This window comes from Passer domesticus, chromosome 7 (genome assembly GCF_036417665.1).
Source record: "Passer domesticus isolate bPasDom1 chromosome 7, bPasDom1.hap1, whole genome shotgun sequence".
NCBI classification, from domain to species: domain Eukaryota; kingdom Metazoa; phylum Chordata; class Aves; order Passeriformes; family Passeridae; genus Passer; species Passer domesticus.
This window is the reverse complement of record NC_087480.1, coordinates 54,168,345-54,193,996: the sequence shown is the minus strand read 5'-3', so window position 1 is coordinate 54,193,996 and position 25,652 is coordinate 54,168,345. Positions and strand designations below refer to the sequence as shown.

The 25,652-nt window shown below is 50.8% G+C and overlaps 1 protein-coding gene across 4 annotated transcripts; it reads left to right on the top strand.

Moving 5' to 3' along the window:
- The first annotated feature begins 166 nt into the window (after nucleotides 1-166).
- Nucleotides 167-22,354, top strand: MOB3C (MOB kinase activator 3C). Of its 4 annotated transcripts, none has more exons than XM_064428781.1 (6): nucleotides 167-387; nucleotides 999-1,053; nucleotides 1,446-1,609; nucleotides 7,962-8,461; nucleotides 17,499-17,701; nucleotides 20,800-22,354. In XM_064428781.1, exons 4-6 carry the CDS (start codon nucleotides 8,044-8,046, stop codon nucleotides 20,827-20,829), a joined length of 651 nt encoding a protein of 216 aa, XP_064284851.1. In that variant the 5' UTR covers nucleotides 167-387; nucleotides 999-1,053; nucleotides 1,446-1,609; nucleotides 7,962-8,043; the 3' UTR covers nucleotides 20,830-22,354. The 4 variants fall into 4 exon arrangements, with proteins under 4 accessions (XP_064284851.1, XP_064284850.1, XP_064284849.1 ...); XM_064428780.1 differs by having other exon boundaries at nucleotides 1,439-1,609; XM_064428779.1 differs by lacking the exon at nucleotides 167-387 and having other exon boundaries at nucleotides 501-1,053.
- Nucleotides 22,355-25,652: the final 3,298 nt, after the last annotated feature.

Here is a 25,652-nt window from a genome sequence, read left to right as displayed (position 1 = left end):
AAACACTTGGCTTGACCCAAGTTTAACACACTTGTAAGAAAGGCTAGAAACGTTTCCCTCGCTAGAACTGTCCCGGTGCCAAACAATTTGGCAGTTTCAGCAAGGCCAGAGCATCACACATCTCACCCCCGGGGAGCCACACGTCACCGTGCCAGGAGGGCACGGCGAGTGGCCGCGCCTGGCACTGCCCTGCCCCACACCACCAGCATCACCCGTGGGGGGCACAGCGCTGTGACTCCGACCCCAGCGCGGATCCCGGCTCCTGCCAGGCCATCCCACGCCGCTCCTGCCGGCGCCGAGCGTGCTGGCTCAGGCTTGCCTTTGCTGAGCAGCGTTTAAATACCGCAGCGCGCTTCAGAGCTCACCCAGCTCCGACAGAAACGGAAAGTAAGTGCTCTGTGCAGAGAAAGTTTTTATCTTTCTTTCTTTTCTCCTCTCCGGCATTTCTGTTTTGGGTGGCATCCAGCTTGGCCGGGCACGGAAACCCCCGGCTGGTTTTGTGCGTGTGTGCGGGGCGGGGAGGGATGAAGGGAGAGGGACTGTGAAAAGATGGGGGGAGGAGGGGAAAACACTCCGGGATTCCATCTCCTTTCCCCAGCTCCCTGCTGTCCTGTGAAAGCCGGGGCCAGCCAGCGGCACGGGACTGCTCGCCAAGAAGGATGTCAGCATCCAGGAATGGAGCGCGGGTGCGGGTGGGAGTGAGCGCCCACCCAGGAGCCTGCGAGCCCACGGCGGCGGGTGGAGGGGGCTGGCAGGCCCGCTTCCAAGCGGGTTTTCCAGGGACAGCTGGAGCTGCCGGCAGGGTCAGGATGTGACATCACTGACCGGAGAAAAACCCTCGGCCCCGGCTTCTCTAAGGAAACCCCCGCGGGCGCTGCAGCGAGGCGGTTCTGCCTGCCGCTGCTGCTGCCGCGGTCCCCAGTCTGCCAGCAGTCCCCACAGAGAGCCTGGCTTGGACTTTGTATCTCTTTAATTTTTTTTTCCTTTTCCTGAATAAGAGCAGAAAGTGCAGCGGAGGGATTTGAGACTGGAAGCCGCCGTGCCGGGGATGAGGTGAGTCCTGGGAGGTAAAAAGCCAGCACGGCGCTCCTGAGGATGCTCCTGGGGCGAGACCTGGGCTGGCATTAGCCTCGGAAAGGGCAATTCTTCATTCCCCTTCCTCCGGGGTGTCCCAGCTCAGCAGCCAGCGTGTAAATAGCAGGGATCCCCGGTTTTTGGGGTGCTGGGCAGGGGTCGGTGCGCAGGGAAAGGGGGTCCCTCGGGGCAGGGGACAGGCAGGGGAAGGCACACACGCCTTTCCCGACCGGGACAGCCCCGCAGCGGCTCTGCCGGTGTCGGAGGGAGGGTGGAAAGTTGTGGGCGGGGGAAGTGGGTGAGAGCAAGCGGTGGAGATAAGTTTTGCGCAGCTGGCTTATCTCCTCTCGTCTTCTTCCTTGAGCTCGCAGGGCTGGAGCTCCCGGTGTTTGGAATTACGGCTCTGACAATGGAATAATCACCCTTGGGACTGAACCAGAGCTGTTGGACACCGCTGAGGCCATTGGACGCTTCTTTTCAGGGCTCACAGCAAGTTACTGCTAGTAGCAGTGGGATCTCAGCTCCCGGGAATGAGGTACCCCAAAAAGCCCCCGGCCCCGCTGGGTATCACACCTAAAATGAACGGGACGTGCTGCCTCTAACAGGGAGAGACGCTGCTTTGCTTTTCTGCTTGGAGGTGTCTTGTGTGATCTGGGAAAAGCTTTTTTTTGGTGCCTTTGGGCCAGAGAGCTGCTGCTCTGTGTGGCAGGGAGCAGGGCAGAGCAGGGGGACAGCAGGGGACATCTGCAGGGCGGGTGTAAGCAGTCCCCTTGCTGGAAGCCATCCAGGTCCGTTTCTCACGAGCTGGGGATTTCCCAGCACCATGTGAGTTGGGGGAAGCACCAGCACATCTTCCCGCTGGCAGCTGTCCCCAGCTGGAGCGTGGGGGCTGAGTCCTGCTCTGCTCCAGGGATTTGTGCTCATGGATGCTCTCGTGGGTCTCGGCGGCACCAGGGGAGTTTGCACAAGGAGGGTTTGGCAGCAGGGAGATGCTGCTGAGAGCCCAGGGCTTCTCTGAAGCTCCCCCAGCCCATGTGCTGGGCCTTGATCCCCCTCCCAGCGTTGTGTCTTGGCTTACTTCCTGGAATTTTCTATCGTTTAGGTTATATTTGGGACCAGCAGCCAATAACCCCGTTCTCACGGACAGCCCAGCTGGGGCTTGGCTCCAGCAGGAAGCACAGAGGCAGTGGGGCCAGTGCCCCAGGACTGCTCTCCAGCACCCTCCTTCTACAGCCCCCCCTTTCTTAGACGATTCCAAGACTGGAAATGCTTATAAAAAGGGGAATATGCTTCCTTCCCTGGAAACCCCATTTTCCCACAGTCCCTCCCTGGGTCAGGGCTGCAGTGTCTGCAGTTTGGGGTTGCCTGGAGAAGTCTTTGGGACATGAGTCCCAAGAAGCAGCCCTGGTTGCAGAGATGCTCTAGGACAGGCTGAGACCAAACTGCATCTGGACTTCCCTGGGGCTTGAAGAGAAGCTCAGAGACAGAGCTGCTGGCTCCTCAGCCAGGCAGTGAGGCTTCCTAGGGCAGTGAAAAGCCAGCTGGGGCCCGCAGGCTTCTGGCAGACTGTCCGTCTGGAGTCTATTTGTCTGTCTGTCTGTCTCAGGGCTCTGGCACATGGTGGCTGAGCTGGTGCTGTCCTTCTCCTCCATCTGGGATGGGGCTGGGTGGGCTTTGACACTGCCCATGGTGGGGAGAAGGGAATCCCCTAAAGCAGAGAAGCAGTAGATAACTGGGTGCCCCAAAGGCAAGATCCCCCGGGGAAGCCTGAGGGGGATGTGCAGAGCTGGTGGTAATTAATTTACACCTTGCTCCAAGGTGCCTGGAGCTGCACAGGTCTGTGCTCTGCCTCCTTGGCCTCTTCCCAAAGCAGTGGGAGCTGGGGTCTCCCTGCAGGTTGCCACAGTGCTGGACCCTTCATTGTGCTCCCCAGTGAGGGTTGGAGTGTGCTGTTAATGCAGCAGTTTCCAGGCAGATGCTTCTGCCTGGGTGTCACTCTCTGGGGATGGATCCAGGGGGGATGCACTTGGCACTGGAGCATGGGAGGTGCTGGTGTCAGAGCTTTTCTCTCTCCTTACCCTTCATGGTTGTTAGTGCTCCCCAGAGACACTTGCAAAGCACTTTTTCCCCTGAAGCCTTTGTTGTTGCAGCTCTTAAAGGGAGCCTGGGGAGGGAGATCAGTTTTGAAATTGGGACACTGAGGCAGGGAGCAGCACTGTGACCGTCACCCTGGAGTCTGGCAGTGCATCTGTCTGATCCTTCCTGCTGGTTTTCTGACTAAAGCTTATTTGGGCTCAAAACCAGAGGTTTTCTTTGGTGACCTTGCCCCCACGCCTGCAGGACTGTGAGGAGGAAGCCACACTCCCACAGCTCTGCCTGCTCTTCCTTTTTGTTTTGTCGTTTCTAAACAGACCTTTCAGAGTTGTTTTTAATTTACAACAAAGCCTTTGCCTTGTTGTGTTCCTCTGTGGTTTTCAAATGATAAGAAAGAAAGTACTTAAGAAAGAAAGCAAGCTAGCTTAGATAAAAAACAAAACCAATCCTCAGACCTGAAATTAGCGTCTTAGTCTGACCCTGAACTCGCATCCCTCCCATCCAGTTAATTTCCTTTCATCTCTGGACTTGCCAGCAATCTGGGACATCAGTTTTTCACATGTCTGTGCCTGCTACCTCCCCAGCAGTGGTTCTGCCTTGTCCTTGCCCAGCTGAACCCTGTGCTTTTCTGGTTCTTGCTAAACCCCACTGAGTTTTGCTTCTGCTGCTGCTTTTAAAACCAGCAGGACTGAAGCCAGCAGCAAAAACAGGGGTAGGACTGAAGCCCAGCAGCCTTCACGGACAGGGGTGGGATTTGTGGCCACTCAGCTGGGTTTGTAGCCAAGCTCCTCAAAGCCAAGGCTATTTTGGGAGCATGGATGAGGGGTGAGCACTAGGGACACCACAGCGTGGATGTCCCATGGGAAATGTCAGTCTCTCTCCTCCCAGAAACTTCGCTCGTCCTCTTCCAGCCATCCTCTGTGGGGACCCAGGGTGACAGCAGGGCAAGTCCCCAGCTCCACCTGCTTCACTCCTTGTCCACTCGCAAGCACAGGATGAGGTTTGATTTGGGGGTTTGCAGATGCTTCAGAAAGGGATTTATGGATCCCTGGAGTGCCAGCAGCGCCCTGTGATGGGAACTGTGGCGTGGGGAAGAGGGTTTGCAGGCTTTGCCAGGGCTCCTCTTGGAAAGCTTTGATTTGCAGGTGGGAGCTGAAGGCAGGGAGCTGCAGGCTGCTGCCGTGGCGCTGGCCCAGGCCCTGCCGCGCCGGCCGGGGCGGGACCTGTAGGATCATGTTGTAGGAAGTTGCTGCCTAAGCTTGTTGGATAACACTTTGCCCTTAGGATTTCCCAAAACAGGCAGTGATTAGGACTTGGACGGGCCTCCTGCCCCACCCAGCAGACCACGGCATGATTTCTAGGAACACGACAGCCCTGAACATCAGACTCAGCTGAACTTTGCACCATAAACCTTGGAAGATCTCCCATTTTCCATCTCTTTCCATGGATCTGCCCCAAATACTTGGTCAGTGATGGAAGAGCACTGGTCAGGTCGGATGCATAAAAGTGGAAACTGGGAAAATCTGATTGTGCATTGGCTGAAGCCCTTTCTCACCAGTTAGACTGAGGATGTGTCTTGGTCCATTTACAAATGATTTTGCTTTTCTTCCCAGAAAACAGGTGGGTGCTGAGTCTCTGCCTGAGGGGAATCTGAGGCATTGGTGACTTTGTAAATCCTGTTTTCTCCAAGCTGGTGCATCCCACCTCAGTGCCCCATGTGCAAGGGCCAGAGCTGGGATCTCCTGTCCTGGTCCTGGCCACCACTGCTCCCTCTACATCGATCTCTCTGGGCAGTGAAAGCTCTGAAGCGAGATAGAGAACAAATGTGTTCTTTGGCTCAGGGCCTCTCTCTGCTTCTTGAGGTCATAAATCCCAGGGTGTATTTTTGGCTTTGTCCTAAATGTAATTTCTGGAGAACATTTTTGTCCAGTAAAGATTAACAAGGTCTCTTAACAACTTGGTGATTTGGTAGTGGTGATGGTGAGGATCCTGAAAAGAAAACTGCTGCCTGGGGACAGAGAGGCTGTGGTGCCATGCTGGCACCCTGCAGGCTCAGGGACAGGTCAGCTCCAAGCACTTGGGCAGCAATGGGTTTTACTCTCCATTCCCACTGAAGCAGATGCATGGTAGAAAAACACCTGGCAGATGTTTAGCAATTTTGTTGCTCTTTTTTTTTTTTTTTTTTTTTGAACTAGTGTTTTATTCAGATGGTGCTGAACCACAAAGCACGTTCCCACCTGCCTGAGGAGTGAGAGCAGCTTGCAGGGTAGCACAGAGATCCAGCTGTGGGTGATGCAGGGATGCAGTTGTAGATGAGTTACAGGTCTGGCTTCGGCAGATGAGATGTTTATTTCCCAGTGGCTCAATATTTGTGGAGGACTGGCAGTGTGGGCACTAAAAGAGAACTGATTTCACTGCTGTCAGCCCCTGCAAGTGACATGTTTGCTGGGATGTCATCTGCCAGGCTGGCTGCTCATCACCAGGGAACAGCCCAGGCTCTGCATGGAGGAGCCTGCAAACAGCAACAGCTCCTGAGGCAGATGGAGCCAAGGCCAGCAGAAATGGTGACACAGAGAAATGTTTGTTGGCGTGACTTCCCTTGCTGAAATTCCTGGGAAGCCTGGCTGCAGGGCCAGGCACTGCTCAGCCCCATCATTCCTACTGCACTAGGGGCAAAGCCTGCTGGGTGCCTCATCCTGAGGGTATCCCAGCACTTCCTACACCACCAAATTAGGAACCCTCTTGCTGTGGTTATATATAAACATATATGTATGTACGCATATGTGTTTTTGGAAGTGTCGTGTGTTAGCAAACTCCCCAGAAGGCTTTTTTTAGAGGTGTTATCAACAGGATGTGCTTGAATATGTGGAATCCAGGAAGTCCTGGATAAGGGCTTTTCTTTAGAGCCTCACTGTGCCCAGAGTCCCCTGGCCTCCCGTGGGATCCGTCAGGACTGCAGTAGCACAGGCCATTCCTGAGGGACAGATAGGAGTCATGACATCATGCTGGCTTCACTGGCTGGCATTTTGGAGAGATCGTGCTCTTTTCTGCAGTGGGAAACAAGCTGTTTGTCATAGTTGGAGCCAGTTGCTTGGAGCAGGGAAGAAAAAGCATCCAAGAAACAGCCCCCAGTCATTGCCCTGAGGCAATAAATGGGGATGACAGCGATGTGGCCCTTAAAATCCCACCCATCCACATGAGATGGGGAAGGGCTGCAGATACCTTGGTGTTGAAGTCATACTGCATAATGTGTGCTGGCTGTGACCCCCTCTGTGGGGCAGAAAGCACCTAAAACCACACAGGTTTTTGTACCTGGGTGCAGCAGAACGTGGTGGTGCTCACACTGTGCTGTGAGCTGTGTAAGGGTGGCAAAGCTCTGGCTCCAGCCTGTGGGAAAGGCTGTGGTTGTGCACTGGTGGCATTCCTGCTGGGCTTCCCACCCACACCAGGGTCTGCATCCATGAGAGGTGTAGTGCATCAATCCCTGCCAGGCAGATCCTGCAGGCATTGGGATGATCACTAGGTCCTGCTCCCTCCCAGGGATGACCCTGGGGTGAGCCTCAAGGGGAGCAGAGGGTTTCTCTTGAGAGATGTTTAGCTGATCGCAAAATAGGACCTGCCTCAGGCTCAGGACTGAGTTTAGAAAACAGAATTTAAGCTTTTGTCTAAGGTTGTCTTTTTAATGATGAATGTTCATCCAAAGTGTGCCTTCCCTCCTCCTTGTGACTTTGGGTCAGTCACTTCCCTTTTCCATAAATATTTTCCTTCCTTTTTCTTAACTGCTTCTCCATCTCTTCCCATCAGGGGGAGGCTGTTGAAAGACTTTCTCTTCCTAAGCCTCAGCAAGGCATTTAGCACAAGGAGGCCTTGGTCTCACATTAACACCACTGGTGATTAATGCAGGTAACAGAATGCACAATTCCAGCCTGTCCAGGACAGCCTTGGGCAGATGGGATTTGCACTGGATTTCAGGGAGGAAAAGCAAAATACAGCCCTCATCTGTGCTGCTACTGTTGGGCAGGAAGGGGTGAGCTCAGCACTTTGCTGAGCCCTGGAGTCACCCGGAGCATCAGCTGCACCACCCGAGGGCTGCCTGTGCATTGTGTGCATGCCGGGAGAGCCGGCAGCATCCTGGCAGTGTTGTTCTGCTGTGCTGGGCTGCGTTTCCCTTCTTCGGATGTGGGTTTTGTTCTTTTGGACAAACACACCGGGCAGAACAACAAAAATAATCCCCCCTTTTCCCACTGATGCTGGCGCTGGGGCTGTGTGAACCAGCAGCCAGCTGCGGTCGCAGCGTGGTCCCCGGGGCCTCGCCTGCCAGTCGCTGCTGCAGGGTCAGGGGTTGTTTGTACTGACAAGTCCCTGGGAAAGAGATGCTTCCCCTTTGCCAGGAGAGGAAAAGGCCACCAGAGTGGGACTGCCCAAACTGGTGAGCTCTGCTGATGTCATGGCTCTCACTTTATGGCAGCTCTTGATGGTAAAAGCCTGGAAGGAAGAAGTTGGCTGGAGCCTGGTAGGCTCCTCGGGTGCCATCAAAGGGCTCTGTGTGCCATCAAGCCTTGCATGGGGCACATGTGGCAGGGCTTACCCTCCCCAGTGCCAGCAGCTGCTGTGTGAGGTGGCAGCAGCTGCTCCAGGTCACCCTGGTGGGCGTGAAGGGGCCAGAAGCTCACTCCAAACCTGTCCCCATGTGCTGTCAGAGCAGTGGGGTCAGTGGTGCAAACCCCTGCAAGTGTGTCCACGCATGCAGCTGTCCTCATGTGTGACTGAAATGTGTCTCCTTCTCCTCCCAGAAACCTCCATCCCTGAAGACCCCAGCCCTGGGTTTCATGTTGCTCTGAGCCTCTGCCCTCACCCTGGCTGGCCCTGCCCGCGATGGCCCTGTGTCTCAAGCAAGTCTTCAACAAAGACAAAACGTTCCGTCCCCGAAAGAAGTTTGAGCCGGGCACGCAGCGCTTTGAGCTGTACAAGAAAGCCCAGGCCTCCCTCAAGTCCGGGCTGGACCTGAAGGCAGTGGTGCAGCTGCCTCCTGGCGAGAGCATCAACGACTGGATCGCCGTGCACGTGGTGGACTTCTTCAACCGCATCAACCTCATCTACGGCACCATGTCGGAGTACTGCACCGAGAGGAGCTGCCCCATCATGTCCGGGGGGCTCAAGTACGAGTACAGGTGGCAGGATGACAGCAAGTACAAGAAGCCCACCAAGCTGTCGGCCCCACAGTACATGTGCATGCTGATGGACTGGATCGAGATGCTCATTAACAACGAGGACGTCTTCCCCACCAGGATAGGTGAGTGGGCTCTGGTTCACTGCAGGAAGGCTGGGCTTGTAACTGGTGCAGGTTCCCAGGCTGCACCTCAGGGTTGGTATTGATGAACCTTGTGATTCAAAGTATTATGGCATTTCCCTTTCCAGGTGTTTCTCAGTGTCTGTCCCACACCCGTTTGCTCTAAACTGAGTTTGGGATTTCTCATCCTACTACTGGGGGATGTGGAAAACAATGTTCTCCTTTTCTGTGCTTGAACTTATTCTCTGTTTGTGAGAAATGAAGGCTGGTAGGTTTGGGAGAAATAGAGGCTGAGCTGCAGAGCTGGTTAGAGGTGGTCATCACATCCCTGCTTTTCTCTCAACTAATAACTCAGTTTCTTTCTGGTTTTCCAGATAGGTTCATGGTCCCAAGATCCAACCCTTGCTGCTTCGCTCCTCAGCCCCTTTCCATCTCAGCCCTGAGCATACCTCACATTTTGCTAGGTAGCTGAGGCACTGCTTGAGCAGAGATGTGGCCTTGCCACTGCCAAGGCCCGGGGTGTATGATACACCTTTTCAAAAAGAGCTGCCTGCAGCAGATGCTAAAAGTAGCACAGCTTTCAAACTAACCCCTCTGCTGTTGACCTGCAATGCTCAGCAGCTGCCAGGGCTGATATTAGCTGCTACTTAGCTGCTTTTTGTCATTTGGGGAGATGAGTTCAAGGGTTGGAGCTGATGGGGCTTCCAGAGTGTCAGGTCATGCCTTGGAGAGGTTGTTTTTCAGACGGAACATGAAACTACTTGAGCGTAAAAAAAAAGATTTAAGGAGCTTGGGGCTGGAAAGGCATAGCTTTGAGAGTCTGCTTGACCTTTTTGTTTGCCAAGCAGACAAAACTTTATTAAATCAGTGCAGCTTATGGTCAAGATTTTCATTAATGTGCTGGGAAACATTGAGGAAAACGGTCTGTGTGGGATTACTGGCATTACTGACTGTTACAGCCCCATTTGGCTGTGCTGTACATGTAGTTGTGTGTCTTTTTAAGGAAAGTCTCTGGCCCTTGGAGTCTGAGAGGGGTCATGTGTCTCTGCCAGCAAGAGGGGAGGCAGTGCCTGCAGCCTGGCTGTGCCAAACTATTTTGGCTTTGGAATGGGGTGACTCCCCCAGGCCCCTGACCTGATCTGGCTGCTCTGGCTTTGCCTGGAGTTTGGGTGGGACAAGCTCTGAAACCAAATCCAGCAGGCACTCGCTGCCTTCCTCCCCTCACTGGTGGCCTGGGGCAGGCAGGGTAGCACAGTGCCAGCTGCTCATGCTGCAGGACAGGCAGGATGCCTTTGGGGTGTGTGGGAGAGGCAGTCCCTGGGATTCACCAGGGCATTCACTGTGCTGTGGAGGCATCTTTCCCTCGTGGGTACAGTGCTGTCCATGCTGCCCTCCCGTGAACGGAGGAGGCTGGAGGTGTGGCTGGCTCACAGTCAGTGCAGGATACCCTGGGCCAGCAGTCCCAGCTCTGCTGGGGACAGCAAAGTCCCTGCTCATTCTGGCTGCTCAGACCTGCTGCTGCTGAGGGGTGAGACAGCAGCCACAGGGAGCAGGGTAGGTGTTCCTCTTCCTGAGGTGGCTTGTCCCCAAGGAGAAGATCTGCATTCCACTAAAAGCATGGATTTACTCTGTTTTCCCTCCAGCCAGAAAGGAGTGTCCTGATCCAATTTCATGCCTTTCAGGTAGGATTTGGCATCTGATGCTGCTTGACACTGCTCTGGGAAGTAAAGATGTACAGGGAGTATTAACACCTCGAAAAGCAGCCAGCCATGGGAGGGACATTACAGCATCCTCTGCTCTCCCACATCTCTCTCTCTGAGGTACAAAAGCTGAATACAGTCATGGTCCTGGTGGTTTTCACTTCATTTCTGGCACTTCTCCCTCTGAGTTGTAGCACATGGGATGGCTGGTTTCCATTTCTCCTTTCATTTTAGTTTGAGGGCAGTTCTGGGTGAGATCCAGGATGACTGTAGGTGAACATGGGTCAAATCCATTCTTTTCTCCTCCAAGGCTTTCCTGGGGTCCCTTTTCCAAACCCTTTTGTTGTGGGGACCCTTGTGTCCCCTGAATGACTTCAGGCCCTGTGTCAGCATGTCTTGGTGGTTTTGGCCTCACATAAGTGAAAGGAGCTCAGGCTGAGGTTGCAGTCTAAAACACAAGAAAGGCTGTTGGGGGAGGCAGAGGGAGGAGAGACCTGGTGGCACTTTGTCATCAATGTGTCCCCAGTTATCTGCCTTTCACTGGCCTGCCTTATTCACTGGTAATCGCTTGGCAGCTCTGGCATTTCAGAAGATGGAGTGTTTGGTTCAAGAGAAATGCACTGGATGACAGAGGAGGCTGGCCAGGATGTGGGGCTCAGGGACAGTGGCCAGGGTGACCAAACAGAGGTGCTTAGCCTCTCTCCTAAAGAGCAAGCCCTTGGGTAATGACCCAGGACAAGGGGAATAGGGCACTGAGAGGACACAGAGTTGTTTTAAGGAGGGGAAAGGAGCTTGATGAGGGGAAATAACAAATGTCATGCTTTGGAGTTGTGGTGAGACTCTCGGATGTTAGCAGCGGAGATGGGATTTAGCTTGAAGGTTTGTTTCACTCCTGCTTGTGCTGGAGAGGTTCCTGGGCACAGCTGCCCACTGTCTCAGTGGGTGTTTATGAGCTGTGTGCATCTCAGCCTCCCCTCCTGGCCCCTCTTTACCATGTGCACTAAATCTTTCCCAGCACATATTTCCCTGGCTAAGGCCACCTGACCACAGACAAAACAGACTTTTCTCTTTTTAAAATTCATTTTTCTTAGAAGCAGCAAGTGTTCCCCAAACTCACAAACATAGCTGGAGGCTAACCTCAGCATCCTCCTCCATCCAAGAGCTACACAGGCTGAAGCAGCACATGATTCAGCAGGGCTTGGTAGGCTCCTGACAGCTGAGAGGTATCTCATGGGTCAGAGGGGGAAATATTTCACCCCAGGGTGACAGGCTCAGCTAGAAATGAGCAGAGGTGGTTCACTGACTTGTGGGCTCACAGGGGCCTTAGGAATCACAGAGGGGAGACCTTGGCTGGGGTAAATGGTCACAGCTGCAGCGACCAGAGCAGAGCTGGGCTGATTTGCACATTGAAGCATCTGCTCCTCCAGCACATGTCAGAGGTGGGAGGGGAGCAGAGTGACAAACACCTTTGGTTTAGCCAAGCTGCATGGTACAGAGCTCTTGCCAGCTCTGCAGTGAGGCCAGAGGCACAGCTGGCATCTGACACGGCAGGAAGGGAGTGCGACACCAGCAGACAGTTTGTGACCTGGCAGAGTTAACCAGCAGGACTGCAGCCCTCAGATGGCACCAGCAGAAAATCCCTATGGTGGAGATTATTAGCAGGTCTGGGGGGGCTGCCAAGCCCCCTGCATTCCACAGCAAAGGTTGGGAGAGATGTTGTGTCTTCCCCATGCCCAGGGAAATCTACCTGCAGGGCTCCATCCCAATGCCTAATCCTTTCTCTGGAGTGGGAACCTGTTTGTTAGCCAGTTAAGATGAGACAAATTTGTGCCTGGCATGAGCTCTGCCAACCTGATGGCTATAAATCTACAAAAGCAGCAGCTTTCCCAGACAACCCATATCATTTGGTGTGTGCTAGTGCTTTGTTTCCACTCTTCCAACCAATGTAGCTGTCCTGAAAAATACATTTAAATGGAGAGTGAGCATTTTTCCCATGCAGGGAGAAGAATAAATGATTCCACAGGTGTACTTTCACCAGCTGGTAAAACTATATCAGTAGATTTATTCAGTGAGTGGACATCCATGAACAAATTACCACCTGGAAAATATCCTCTCCTCCCAGTAATGGTTCTGCCCTGCCTGCTCTCAGGGAGCTGCTGCTGGGCAGAGCTGGGTGGCTTGGGTGGGGTCTCCAGGCTCCCTGGCTGTGTCTGCACTGCTCAGCCCAGCACCAGGCTGCTGGTTGCACCCGGCCAGGTGTGCTCCATCAGCAGCACCAGGCTGCTGAAGCCCCGCTGGTGTCAGATGGGTGCAGGGTTTGGAGCAGCCCCAGCGCCGGAAACACCGCGCGCTCTCTGCCAGGTTTGCCTGTGGCTCCTCGGCAACAGGAGGTTTTATAACAGTTCTTGGAAAGCTTTTCAAAACTCAAGCCTGTCATTCAAGCATAGTCCCAAAGCAATTATAAAAAAACAGAGAAAACCTGGTGCGAAATTATCCGATACTTTCTTGCCATAACAACAGGAGAAAAATGTTCAGAATTCGGCTAATTATTGGTGTTCTCTCAGCTGGCTCTTTTTAACATAATTTGTTGAGTTTTTTTCCCCTGCTTTTTTTCTTACAAAATTAATACCACACCAGCTTGCAGCTGCCATCATGCCATTAGTTTTAAACAGGGCTTTAAACACTTATTTTTAGGAAAAATGAATCACTGAACACCACGGTGGCCAAAATGAAATTGAGAAATAACAACAACAATTCATCACGAAGTTCACTGAATTACTGCATTTGCAGAGGAAAAAAATATACAATTGCCAAGAAGCAAAATAGCTTCCCAGTACTGATTCATGGTGAAAAAATTAAATTGGCTGGTGCACAAGTGCTGGGGATAGGAGATGGCAGGAAAGATCCAGGACCCGTTGGCAGTCCCTTAGCCTAAGCACAGGCACTTTGTTACCTCTCATTTTCATTTCCTTTTACACATGGTTTCCTTATGTTTTGAAGCAATCAGCACAGAGTGGAGAAACAGATTCCTTGGAGCTTTAAATAATATCTTGGGATTTTCAAGCAAAACATCCAAGACAAACTAAAGGTGCCAATTCATTTCAGGGCTGTGAGTCACTCTGCTTGGAGTGAAATTGTACCTGCTGTACTTACAGCTTTTGCCTTGGCTTGGAGCAGAAATTCTTCCTAATATCTAAACTAAACATCATGCAAGAAGAGTCAAAGGGTGGCTGCTGCCTGCCAGACTCTGGGCTGCTGCTGCTTTCTCCAAGGCTCCTGGATTGTGAGCACCAGGGAACTAAATGCAAAGGTAATTTCAGTGCTTTTAAGTAAGGTGGGTTTTGTGATGTTCCGCTGTCCCCTGGGGCAGTTAGACCACCATCAGTGGGATGAGCTAGGATGATGCTTTTTGGTCCCTGCAGGTGTGCAGGGCTGGGGAGGGTGATGCAAACCCAAGCAGTGTCACCCTGTTGGGGTGGTTTGTCAAACCTGGAGGCTCATCCTGACTTTCCCCTGGCCTGCTGTATTTCTGCTAAGAGGACATGCAGGGCTTGTCCCACCCGACTCATCCCTCTGTCTCATCCATCTGCTGCTGTCCCTGGTTTGTGCCATGATGTGCCGCCTTTGAGATGGAGCAAATCCCTAAGCAAGGGCCACGAGTGCCCCACTCCCAAGGGGGAGCCCTGGGGGCAGCAGCTGCCCCCTCCACGCGTGGGGAAGGGTCCCCATCGCTCCGCAGGCTCTGCTGCAGTGACCCCTCCCAGGAGCAGGAGCAGCCCTGGTGGGAATGGCAGCGAGCTCAGTGGGAGGCTGAGCGCCTGCAGGGGCAGGAGAGGCACGTGTGGCCACAGATCCCTGTCCCATGGCTGTCCCCTGGCTGGCTGCAGTGTGTGCCCGGCTGCAGGGAGCAGGCACAGCCTGCCCTGGCTGTGTCCCCTCCCGGGCTGGAGAGGATGTCACATGTGTTGTCTGCTGGACATCCGCTGCCCCAGCAGCGCTGACCCAGGGTAAGCTGCATTTATGGCAGATCCTTCTGCTGCTCTCAGATGCAGCCTTTATTGCAGAGCCTCTTCTTTCAGCTCTGGGCAAGGGGTGGGGTGTTTCTCCAGCTCCCCACCAGCATGGCCAGTGCCTGCTGGGGCTGCTGTGGGTTTCTATCCAAGTCACTGGAGATCAGTGGTGAGGCACCACTGCTGGCAGAGGCAATCTGCATGTCAGATATCCACCCTGCTTCCTTCCCGAGGGGAAGCGCTTTGATCAGCTGGCACAGAGCCCTGTGCCAGGTGCAGGGTCCAGTCAAGCATCTCTGGCCTGTGTCGAGGGTCCTGGCACAGGACAGAGCCATGGCTGCAGCACGGGCGCGGGAAGCAGGACCCTGGTGTGCCTCCCTGGGCAAGCGAGGGTGCTGCGGGGAGGAAGAGTCAGAGCCGGACCCGAGCCATCCCAAAGGACCATGGTGAGGGGGTGTCCTGGCATGGGACCTGTGGAAATCCATCAGTGACAGGCAGCCACAGCTACAGCCTGGCCATGCCCGGAGGGGACGGCCACACACTGACACCTGGTGATGGACACAAAGAAGGGCAGCTCAGCCTCAGCTCCCGGAGCTTCTGATGGTCCTGGTTCATGTGAAACACAGTGGTTGACCAGTCCACAAGTGAGCTTGGAGGTCCTGGCAACCTGGTGGTATCTTTCCATGCATCATTAGGTTTAGGAGCTCAACTACTCCCATAGTTGCTGATGACCATGAGATTTTAATCAGGTAACCTTTAAAGATTCTTTGTAACTCGAACTATTCTTTGATTCTGTGATTTAAGCTAAATCTCTGTTCCCTGATACAAAAGCTGCTTCTGGAGAGCCCAGAATGGAGCTGGAGGCATCTCATCTCTAAATCTCTCAGCTTCCAGCATATCCATGAGGACTTGCTGGTGACAGATGTATGAGACAAGACAATTCCTGGCTAACCTCAGGACAAAAGCTGTGGAAAGCCACTTGTCACCATCTGCCATGTCTGGAGGTGGCCTGTCTGACAGCAGGATCTGCACCATGGGTGCTGTCAGCCCTGGGAGCCTGAGATCTGTTTGATCTGCTGTTCACTCTCTGAGCACAGTGTTTCCTTCTCAGCTCAGGACTGGGTTGAGGGTTGCTGCTTTCCTTCACTATCGCTCTTTGCATTTTGGCAATGAATTCCCAGTGACGGTCAGCTCGGATTTCTCCCTCACTGCCTGCTTTGACTGGGGAGGCAGTTGGTCACTGGGACAGGTGACAAACTGAAGGCAGCAAATGCCTCCTGCCTGCTCCTGGGCACTTGCTGAGATTCCAGCTGCCTCTGGTCCCAGAGAGACAGGCTGTCCAGAACAATGTGTATTCTCCAGCCACTGCCCAGAAATGTGCATTCACCAGCAGTTATTTGCTGTGATGAGCTTTATTTATTTTTTTTTAAAGAGTTTCTTAAGCAGTTCTTCAAAGCTGGTCTGCAGGGGCCACCCTAATGGCATGTCTGAGTCCCCAGCTGGTGTTCCAGCTTTTATTTGCTCAGCACATCCTCGCTGTGGGCAGAAAGCTCAAATGAAGCCATTGATAAAGCTCTGTGTCCCTCCTGCCTGCAGGGGAACCTGGAGAGCTCTCTGATCCCTGCCTGTGTCAGACTAGCAGGCAAGGAGAGCTCTGTAGCCAGGGGTGCTGAGCAGAAGCAGATCTGCAGTCACATCTCTAAGGTGTTGGCATAGGGACAGCCCGGTTGTACTTTGCCAGATGTGAACACCTTTCCTGAAAAGTCCTAAGGGGATCTGTCAGAGCTGGTGGTGAAACAGGTCATGCTGAGGTCCCTGCTGCAGGAGCAGCCCTGGGGCTGCAGTGTGCTCGTGGTTATGCAGAGCAGTGGCCACAAATCAGTCTCAAAACCACCTCTGTGTGACGCTGAGCCAAGATCTGTGTCCTTCTCCAAGGGGTGGCTGGGACATCCAGATGTGGCACCAGCACAGACCTTCAGCCCTGCCCTCTGCTCCAACACTGTGCATGCAGGAAAGGGAGACAGGGCTGTGCTCAGGGTCACTCTGCTTTAGACCAAAATTAATGCTCTTTTATGAGTTCCAAACCCGACACCTGCCCAGCCCTGGTGATTGAAACAGGCTCCACACGTGATGTGGGAAGGACAGAACCTTTGCGTTTGCCACCCACAGAGGAGAGGGGCTTGGCACTGCTGCTGGGAAACAAAACTGCCAGGAGCCTTTGGGAAAAAAAGACAAACCCAGCTTTAATTGCCTAGCAAGGCTGGTGAGAAAGATTCAAAGATAAAATTACCATTTTAAATTTTTTAGCTAAGAGATTTGCTGATGCTTTCCTGTGCACAAAATGTGTGAGCTGGCCATGGTTGAGCAGAGTTTGTTTGGAAGGATTTTCAAGAGGTTATGTGCTGCATTAATAAGAAGCTAAGGGAGGAGGCTGGTATAACCGTGGGAAGGAAGGTTTTTATTTTGTTCTTTGTGTATTTGCATTGAATTGCTCTGGGGAGAGGAAGAAGCCTCAGGAAAACAAATATCAGTTTTTTTCATTCTCCTGCTCACAGAAAAAAACCCAACTAACCCAACAACCTACCCAAAAAGTTTAGTGTTTCAAAGCCATGTTTCCTTTAGAGATCTTCCCCAAGTTGCTGGCACTGATGGTATCACACCCTGAGATTTTCATTGTGATAGCAATGTATTTTGAAAAGGATGGAAATATCCCACACTGTGTGTCCTTGTGTGGGGCAAAGCTGAAAGTACAGAGCCCGGTGTGGTGGGTCCCATCCTATGAGGATATCTCAGGATTGTACAGGCACAATGAAACCCAAACATCATTAAGATGGGCAGTTCTTTTCCTGATTTAATGAGATATTTTATTGAAGTAAGGATCAGGAAAACAGTAGAAACCCCACTCATTTCTGCTGATGTATCTGATGTTTGAGGGTGTGAGGAGGAAAGAAAACAGTACAAGCCATGCTTTTGGGCTCAGAGAAAGGTGTCTTTTCTGGTGGGAGATGGTTTGGCTTTGTTCATGCACCTGGGTAAATACAATTTGACTTACATCATGCCTGGGCAGGCTTGTAGGGGAAAGGCAGGGAGAGAGTGAGGGAATATGTGGGAAGAGCTCAATGGCACACTGCCCCAGTGTCACTCTTGGTATTAGCCAAGGGTTCCTTCCTTGTCATCTATGACTGCCTGTCAAGCATGACAGAGACATTTAAATGCTGGGTGGTTTTTTGTTTTTTTTTTTTTTTTTTTTTTGTTTTTTTTTTTTTTTTTTGTTTGTTTGTTTGTTTTTTTTAATGTTCAGATGGCTTTCAATTTGCTTCTGCTTTGCAGGTGTTCCCTTCCCCAAGCAGTTCCAGCAAGTTTGCACCAAGATCCTCACCCGCCTCTTCCGTGTCTTTGTCCATGTCTACATCCACCACTTTGACAGCATCATCAACATGGGTGCTGAGGCTCACGTCAACACCTGCTACAAGCACTTTTACTATTTCATCAGGGAGTTCAGCCTCATTGACCACAGGGAGCTGGAGCCTTTGGTAAGGATGGCCCTGGGATGGGGAGGTGGAGGGTGAGTGGTGTGGGCTGGTCACACCAGTGCTGACCCTCTCTGGACTCTTTTGGCCACCCTACCTCAGACACACAGTCATGTTTTCTGTCCTGGGACCATCAGCCTTGGTGGTCTGAGAGACAAATTCCCAGCAGCACCAAGGAAAATATTGATCCTTTCTTAACCTTTGCCTCTGTTGTCATGTCTGTGAATTGAACTTCAATACCCTTAGGACCACCACAGGGTAGTGTCCCCATAGTGACTTGGTAGCTCTAATGCAATTTGCACATCCAACTGTTTCCAGCCAGTTGTGCCCACATGGCTTTCAGGAGTCAGATTTGAGCCAAAGTCTCTTCTCCACAGTTTTTCTTTTAGCATTCCCTCCCTGAGATCCTAGTGTGAATTACACTGAGGCTGAGGGAAGGCAAGCCCTGATAGGACACACAGCTGCAGACAGACAGCAGCTGTCAAGACCATGCTGGAGAGGCCTCACTGGATCTCCCAGTTTCCCTACAGCCTCCCTTGGCAAGCAGTTAGCCAGGCAGAAGGTGAGAGTCCTTGACAACAGCAGGATTTGTGGGAAGCAGAGGCCAAACAGCCCAGGGCTCATAAAGTAGAAAATGCACGTAGTTGGTTTTGTAAGAGAAGCAAGTTTGTCGCAGACAAGGTAGAGTGTAGTCTGGCCTAGGGAGGACATGGTGCAGTGGGGAAAGAATTAATAGGAAGTAGTTTGCATGCTGTGATAAGGGCTGGGTTGCAGAAAAGGCCATATCCAGCAGCAGAGAGTGACCAAGAGGATACAATCCAAGAATGAGCTGAGAAGAGTCCCAGCTGGTTGCAAGCCCCTGCCCTGAGTGCTAAGCACTTTGCTCCTCTGCTTTCATTTGTCTTAGTCAATTTTCTGCCTATCTGCTCTAATTATGATTTAGGAGGATGGAGAGGTGATGATCTAATCAGGAGAGACTTGAATGACAACAGTATTGACTTTAATTATTTTGTAGAATTCAGTTGTAACACATATTACCACAATGGCCCTCAGCTCCAGAAAACGTCAGCTCAGCATCAGCCTTTCCTCTGCCAGTGCTCCTCATGACAAACCTCTTCAGCATTGCTATGCAGTCCACAGTAGTGCCATCCCCTTGGACTGCTGCTTGCTAATGTAAATAATTAACACCTGGCAGCCGAAGCAGAGGCTGACTTTGCTAAATAGGCTTTCAATGCCAGTGACTCACATGCAGCATGAGATGACTGATGGGTCTCCATAAATTTCAGGTGAACAGATTATTTCCCTGTGATGCAACCACTGTGAACTACAAGGAAATGAGACACAATTGCCCCATGTCTGTCTGTGTCTCATTGCCTGCCATCCAAGCCTCAAGCAGAACCAGCCACAGGGTTGAGAGGAAGGACCAGGGAGGAGGAAGGGCCTCCTGCCCTCAGGCACTGAGCTGCTTTAGGCGTGTATGAGTGTCCTGCAACCAGGCTGCCTCATCAGCCCAGACAGCTCTCCTAACCTCGCATTCATTAGTCCCCATGAATCCCATGACAGACCTCTAAGCTTTCCTCTGGCTGAATCTCCCTTTGCTGCTTCAACTTCCCTTTTGTCAAGCTTCTGTGGGATGTGATTTCTTAGCAGCAAATCTGGGGAACTGAGAATGAGATCCTTTGTACAGCAGAACTAGCAAAAGGCAGTGATTCACTCTCTCAGTAAATCAAGGAAGATGGGGTCAGAGAGAAGCTATGCACTTGCTTCCTTGACGAGGGCAGCTCGTGGTGCAGAGCTGGCAGGGGTCCACTGGTTCCGCACTAAAGCAGAGCTGTGGGGATTTCCTGGATTGAGGAAAGCCTTGGACACTTGGGGCTGGTTGGAGGAGCTCACTGGTGCCTTATCAGCTCACTGGTCACTGCAGTCCCTCCTGCTTTTGTGCCTGGTGTTGTGCTAGTGGGGTGGGTGCAATGCTGTTGCAAGAGGATGTGCACAGTCCCCTCACCCTCTTCTTTTCCTTCCAAGATGTTTGCAAACATTTCCTGTTTGCAATGTGATTTTGTGGCAGAGCATCAACTTTTCATTTGATGGCCTGGTTCTGCACTCAAGTGATTTTATATGTTGCTCCTACAGGAAAACCCTCTCTTTGCCACGGTCCCTGATGGATTTGAAAAACAAAGTTCTCAGCACTGAAGATCAGAGTTTGCTGCTTCTGTCTCCCTTAGTAATATAACTAAAGAGCCTTTTATGGGGTTACTCAAGGGTCATTGTCCTTTCCTAGTTCTTCTTTTTTCAGAGTTACATTCTTCCTTCTCCACAGAGCAGTCCTACTTCCAATCTATTTTGGGAGTACCTTTTAATGTGCAAGCCTTCCTCTGGGGTACACGAGAGGACCTGTGGGCACACAGATTCACAGGCCACAAACCCAATAAGCCAGAATCACACTTTTCTCACTGCAGGATTTCCAAGATGCTAGTTGAGCTTTTCAAGGCAAGGACAAATACTATCTTCCACCAGCTGAAAGCTGGACACCTTCCTAATGTGGCTGGCACAATCCCATTCCTGCTAAAGAAAAGTCTGTGATCCTAAACAGAGCTGGAGGTTTCCTGTGGCCCTGTTATTAGCGCTCATTTGCATTGCAGTGTGACTGTGGCATCCCTTGCTGAAACCACAGGTCCTCTGGCTGTGGTCAGCTCCTGGAGTGACAGCAGGGAGCTGCTCCATGTCCCATCTCCTAAGGCTGCAAAGAGGGCTCTGAGAGTGTCATCGCCTTGTCTGGCTGCTCTACAGCTGAGCCAGGAGCAGAACCTTCATCTTTCAATATCTCAGCCAGAGCTCTTTCCTTGGACTGCTCTCAAGGCGAGGGCACAGCCAAAATAACCTTGTGCCACAGAGACGGGGGAGAGTGCCAGCACGGAGCTGCTGAGGCAGCTGAGTTCCCAGGAGGGCTGTCATGGGAAACAGAAGAAGGCTCCCCAGACTCCCACGGTTGCTTCCCTGGGTTGGTTTTGGACACCTCCCAAACTGCCTGGCACGTCACACTACTCCAACCTGTCTTTTGCACTTACTGTTTCTTTCTTTTCTCTCCCCCTTCAATGCAGAAAGAAATGACAGAACGAATTTGCCACTGAAGATTTCTGGCAGACAAACTCAGCTGGCTCACTCAGAGGTGGGACAAGACACCCTGTGGTGGGAGACCTCTCCCCTAGGACTTGCTCTGGGCATTCTAACTCACTGACCTACGAACACTGCAGAAGTGCTCTTCAGGCCATGAGTGAATTCTAAGTTTTCCAAGAACCTATGAGCAGATATTTCTTCCTTTAATGCATCCCAATCTCTGTTGTATGTTTCCTGTTGCAGAAAGCCACTGACGTACTGGAGAATGAGGAAAGTCTGGTTTACTTTTGCACACTCTGATTTCTAAGACTCAATCTGACATCTTGTTTTGTCCTCAGCTATATTGATCTCCAAATATTTCATTATGGATTCCTGCCCTGTGAGCAGGTGTGTCCTTGGCTACCAGGTGTTACCTTTTCCACAGGCAGTGGAAACACCTGAGATCAGCCCTGCAAAGCTGGTGGCATTTCATCCCACTGCCTTCACAGGGTTAGTTGTTGATTGCTGGTTTTAATCATGAGCTGTGACTGTCTCCTTCTGCCCTAATTCATGCTTTACCAAAGGGACCATTTTTCCCTTCAAGGGATTTTTCACATTTGGAAGAGGGGACTTGATGATGTTCTAAGATGCATCCGATACTGCTTGGACTAATTGCAAGTAGCCCCATGACCAAGGAGCTGAACTAGGTCACTGTTCAGTGTGATCAGCACACACTACCTGAGAAAGTCTCAAAAACTGGTGAAAAGAAACTCTTGCCAGAAAAAAAACATTTTCAACACATCAGCATTTCCTGAGGTGTTGTCTTGGCTCAAGATGGACTAATCAAATGGTTTGATTCTACAAATGGTTGTAGAAACTGTTGGTTTTCCATAACCCAACCTTACAGAAGGTGAAGAAGGACTCATAAGAGACATCTCCTCTACTCTGTCCTTGAGGTTCCCTTCCAACCCAATAATCTGTGATTCTTAAATCTTTTTGACCATCTGCAAGCATACTATTGCTTCCTGGTCTGTGCCATTACTCCCCTGAAAGGTATCATGTCTCAACATTTCCTCCCCTTCTGCTTGCAGTGTCTGATAATTAGTGTTGTGTTCCCTGTGCCATTTTAATTTTGACAAAAATATTTCTATTTTTCCTTTTTTGTTGTTTTGGGGGAGTGAAAATCAATTTGTCTGAGCCACAGAATTGTTATGTTTGTGTTTCCTCTTCTTTTTCTGGGAAAGTTTTCTATATCTGACACAGATAATATTTATAGTCTGGGGTTTGCCCACTTTTGGGGTAGGGAGGGGATGTGGCTAGAAAATGTAAATGTTTAGGCCAACATTAAAGTGCACAAGTGAATTTTTAGTGCTCAAAGCACTTATTTTGTTGTGAAAATATTTTTTTAAATCTTGTGTACCAGATGTATATTTTTACATGGTAATAAAACAGAGCAAAATGGACACAAAACCACCTGATGCATCATTCCAACATTCTCTGTGTAAAATAATCAAAGTCCAAACATATTTGTTCTGTTACTAATTAAAGAAACATTAATAAGCCTGCTGTACTTGATTCTTCCCTGATCCCTCTGTATTAAACAGGCCTAATAAAGAAGGGTAACTTGAAGAGTGGTTTTCCCCTGGGAGTTGCAGCACTGATGGATCTCAGTGCCACGCTGAGACCCCAGCTTGCATCTCAGAGAGCAGCCAGTGCTGCTGGCCAGCATCCTCCCCCTGCAGGCTCTGCACCAGAATTCCCCTGAAGGCATTTTCCCAGCAATTCATGGTGGTGAGCTTCACTCACTATTTTTCATAGATCCCAGAGTCCATGTTCCTGCCTTTTCACATAAATCAGAACTGCAGGCACAAATTTTTTTTGTGGCACGAGTCAACAACAGCTCTGCTGTCAAGAAGCTTCTGCTTTCCCGAGGAGTGAAGCCTGGCTGGACTCAATGTACAGCACCCTCTGGGATCTGGGAAGGTTGGGAATTATGGAAAAGCTGTTTCAACAGCAGGGTCTAAGGCATGAACTGATAGCAGCCTACAGCTACTTCCAGCTGAGGTACAAGGACGACAAAGTCCAGCTCTTCTCAGCAGTGGATTATTGTGAGACAGTGACCAAGAGCAACAATTTGCAGCTTGGGAGGTTCAAAGTAGACAGGAAAACAAAATCCAAGGGAATGATGCCGTCAGTGAACAGGTACCCAGAGAGAAAGTGTTAACCTTCCTTGGTTAGACAAGACTTGGTGTAAATAATTTCCATAAATAAATGAAGCACAGAAGCCTGCTTTTATTTGTGTCCTCCCCATAGTCCTGAGGCAATGAGTTCCACCAAGTAATTTATTCGCTATGAATTGCAAAAGGGAAGTATGCTTCAAACGCATGCCTGAGGAGTTCAGCTTTTCTGCTTTGGGAGTGCTTCCTGTTTATCTCCTCCACACCATGAAGTTCCTATAGATTCCTATGGAACAGAAAACACTATTTTTGAAAGATCAACTCACAGACTCATCTCAAGCACAATTTACAAAGAATCTCAAAGGTCTTGTTGTGTTTTCTCTCCCTTTTTAATCTGGTTTACCCAAGGAAATAAAGCACATGATTATGCTGTGACAACTGTCTTCAGTAACTCTGGAAGCAGTTTAGAAAGGAGACAGGGAGATCATTCACAGCCAGAAAGATATTTTTGTTTCTCTCTAAGACACTGAACTATTCCCCAGGTCCTCATCCATCTGAGTGCCTCCCAGCCTGGAGACTTTAAGGCCTGAGATATTTATGAAGCAGAAAGTGCTGAGATAAGTATCAGAGGCTCCTTTCAGGAGTCTCAAGTGTGCCTGTGAAGCTCCAACATCCCCAGAGCCTCAACAAACATCCCTGAGCATTTTGAAAGCAGACAGGAATCCTGGGACACATTAAATAAGCACATATCACTTGTCAGCCCCAGCTCCTCAAATGACTCATCTGCTCAGCTGCCTGCCAGGTGCTTGGACTAATCTGTCCCTAGGCAGAATTCCTGGATTCTTGTGATGAAGGGCAGATGTGCTATTGCCAGGGTTTTGGGTTTTGTCTCTGCAGCCATTTCCCTTGGAACTGATCGAAAGGCTGTGGTGCTGGTCACCAGGTCAGGTACAGGCTGGCATGGGACAGACTGTGCTAGACAATATCTGCAGACACTGAGGAATTTAGGAATAGCTTTGGATGGGAGAAAAAGGGCTTTGTGGAACATAATGGTCGCTGTCCCAGTTGCCACAGGGATGTGGCATGGAGAGGGCTTGGGCTCAGCCAGTGAAGCAAACTGCCTTTGGCCAGGCATAGGCAGGGATCAAGGCTGACCTCCCCTGACAGCACATGGGGTGGTGGTGGAGAGTTTGCTGGTCTGAGTGGTGGCTCCTGAGATTAAACCCGCCCAAGCTAAGGCTGGACAGTCCTGAATAAATGCTCACAATAACCATGACATGATCTGGGCTGAGATATTCCTCTCCTGCTAAAAGTTTGTGAAATGTAAGAGAAGTCTGAGGAAGAGCAAAAAAAGAGACAATTAGAATTTGTTGTTTCCAAGGGTTCAAAATCCATCCATGCTGGAAGATGGCCATGAATCCACTCAGGAACAGAAAGGGATGAGAGGGGTTAATAACACTAGGTAAGGTTATTACTTAATACACTGCTAATTCCTTGCTCACTCTTTTGAACCTGAGATAACATGACTCAAAGGACTTTCACAACCAGCTACAAGAGTGCTTCTCTTGAATGTGTGCAGCTTTTACTTTCTGGGGAGTGATGGCTTTGCTAACACAGCCTGGTCAGCCAGGTTCCCTCATGCAGGTCAGGGAAAGACAAACGGCTCATAAATGTCAGCAAAACCCTGAAGCAAGAGTGCAGCATTCAGGTCCCTGCTGTGAAGAGACCCTGAAATGTCATGTCTGCATGGAGAACAGAGCACCATGAGGTCTTTCACACAAGAGAATTTCTTGCTGTAGAGGTGTATGTGAGGGAAACAAAAGCATGGTCTGCCTGCAAGTTTCTTGAAGGTTTCAGTGGAGCACAATCCATTCATCTCCAATGAGGCACCTCACATTTATCCATTGGGGATTCCAGGTGATGTCATCTGCTACTGACACGCCCAGAGCAGGACTCACTGGCTGTGTAGTCACTCAGTGCTGGCCACACTTTGACTGCCCCATCATCTCCGGTCTCTCCCATTGCCTGAGCTCACCCAACCTTTCAGCCATCCAAGCTTCCAAGCTGGATCACCAGTAGTGCCAGCCACAGGTTCCTTGGCAGCAGCCAGGATAACTGGGATGGCACTGTTCAGGCAATACCCATTGGATACTGAGTAGAGCAGCTCCACAACTGCTACTTTTAAATGGATTTGGCACTTGTTCTCCCGAATCGTGTCTTTTGCAGAAAACCCAACGGAATTTCAGGACTTTGTAGGAATTCTAGATTGTAGGGCTTTGCTTACAGAACAGCTGGGCCCAGGTGCTGTCTGCTGAACACAGGTTACTCCATGTTTAGCAAGTGGTGGTATGCATTTAACAATCTGCTGCCAGGAACAATAATCATGAGGAGAGAGGATCCACGTTTCCAGGATTCTTCAACATGTACGACTCTTCAGCCTGTGTTAGAAGGAGAAGCTATTTGGGTAATCCTCCAGCAGCAATCTGCTGGGTATTATGGCTCTCAGATGCAAAAATAAATACCTAAATAGATGAGGAACATGAGATGAAACTAGGATTCTGCATTTGAAAATGTCACCACTCAGAGGGAAAATCATCTTCCCACTTCTGTTTGCAGCAGTGACAATGATCTCCTCCCCAAGACACCCTTTTTGTGCTATGACTTACAAATTCATTAAAACT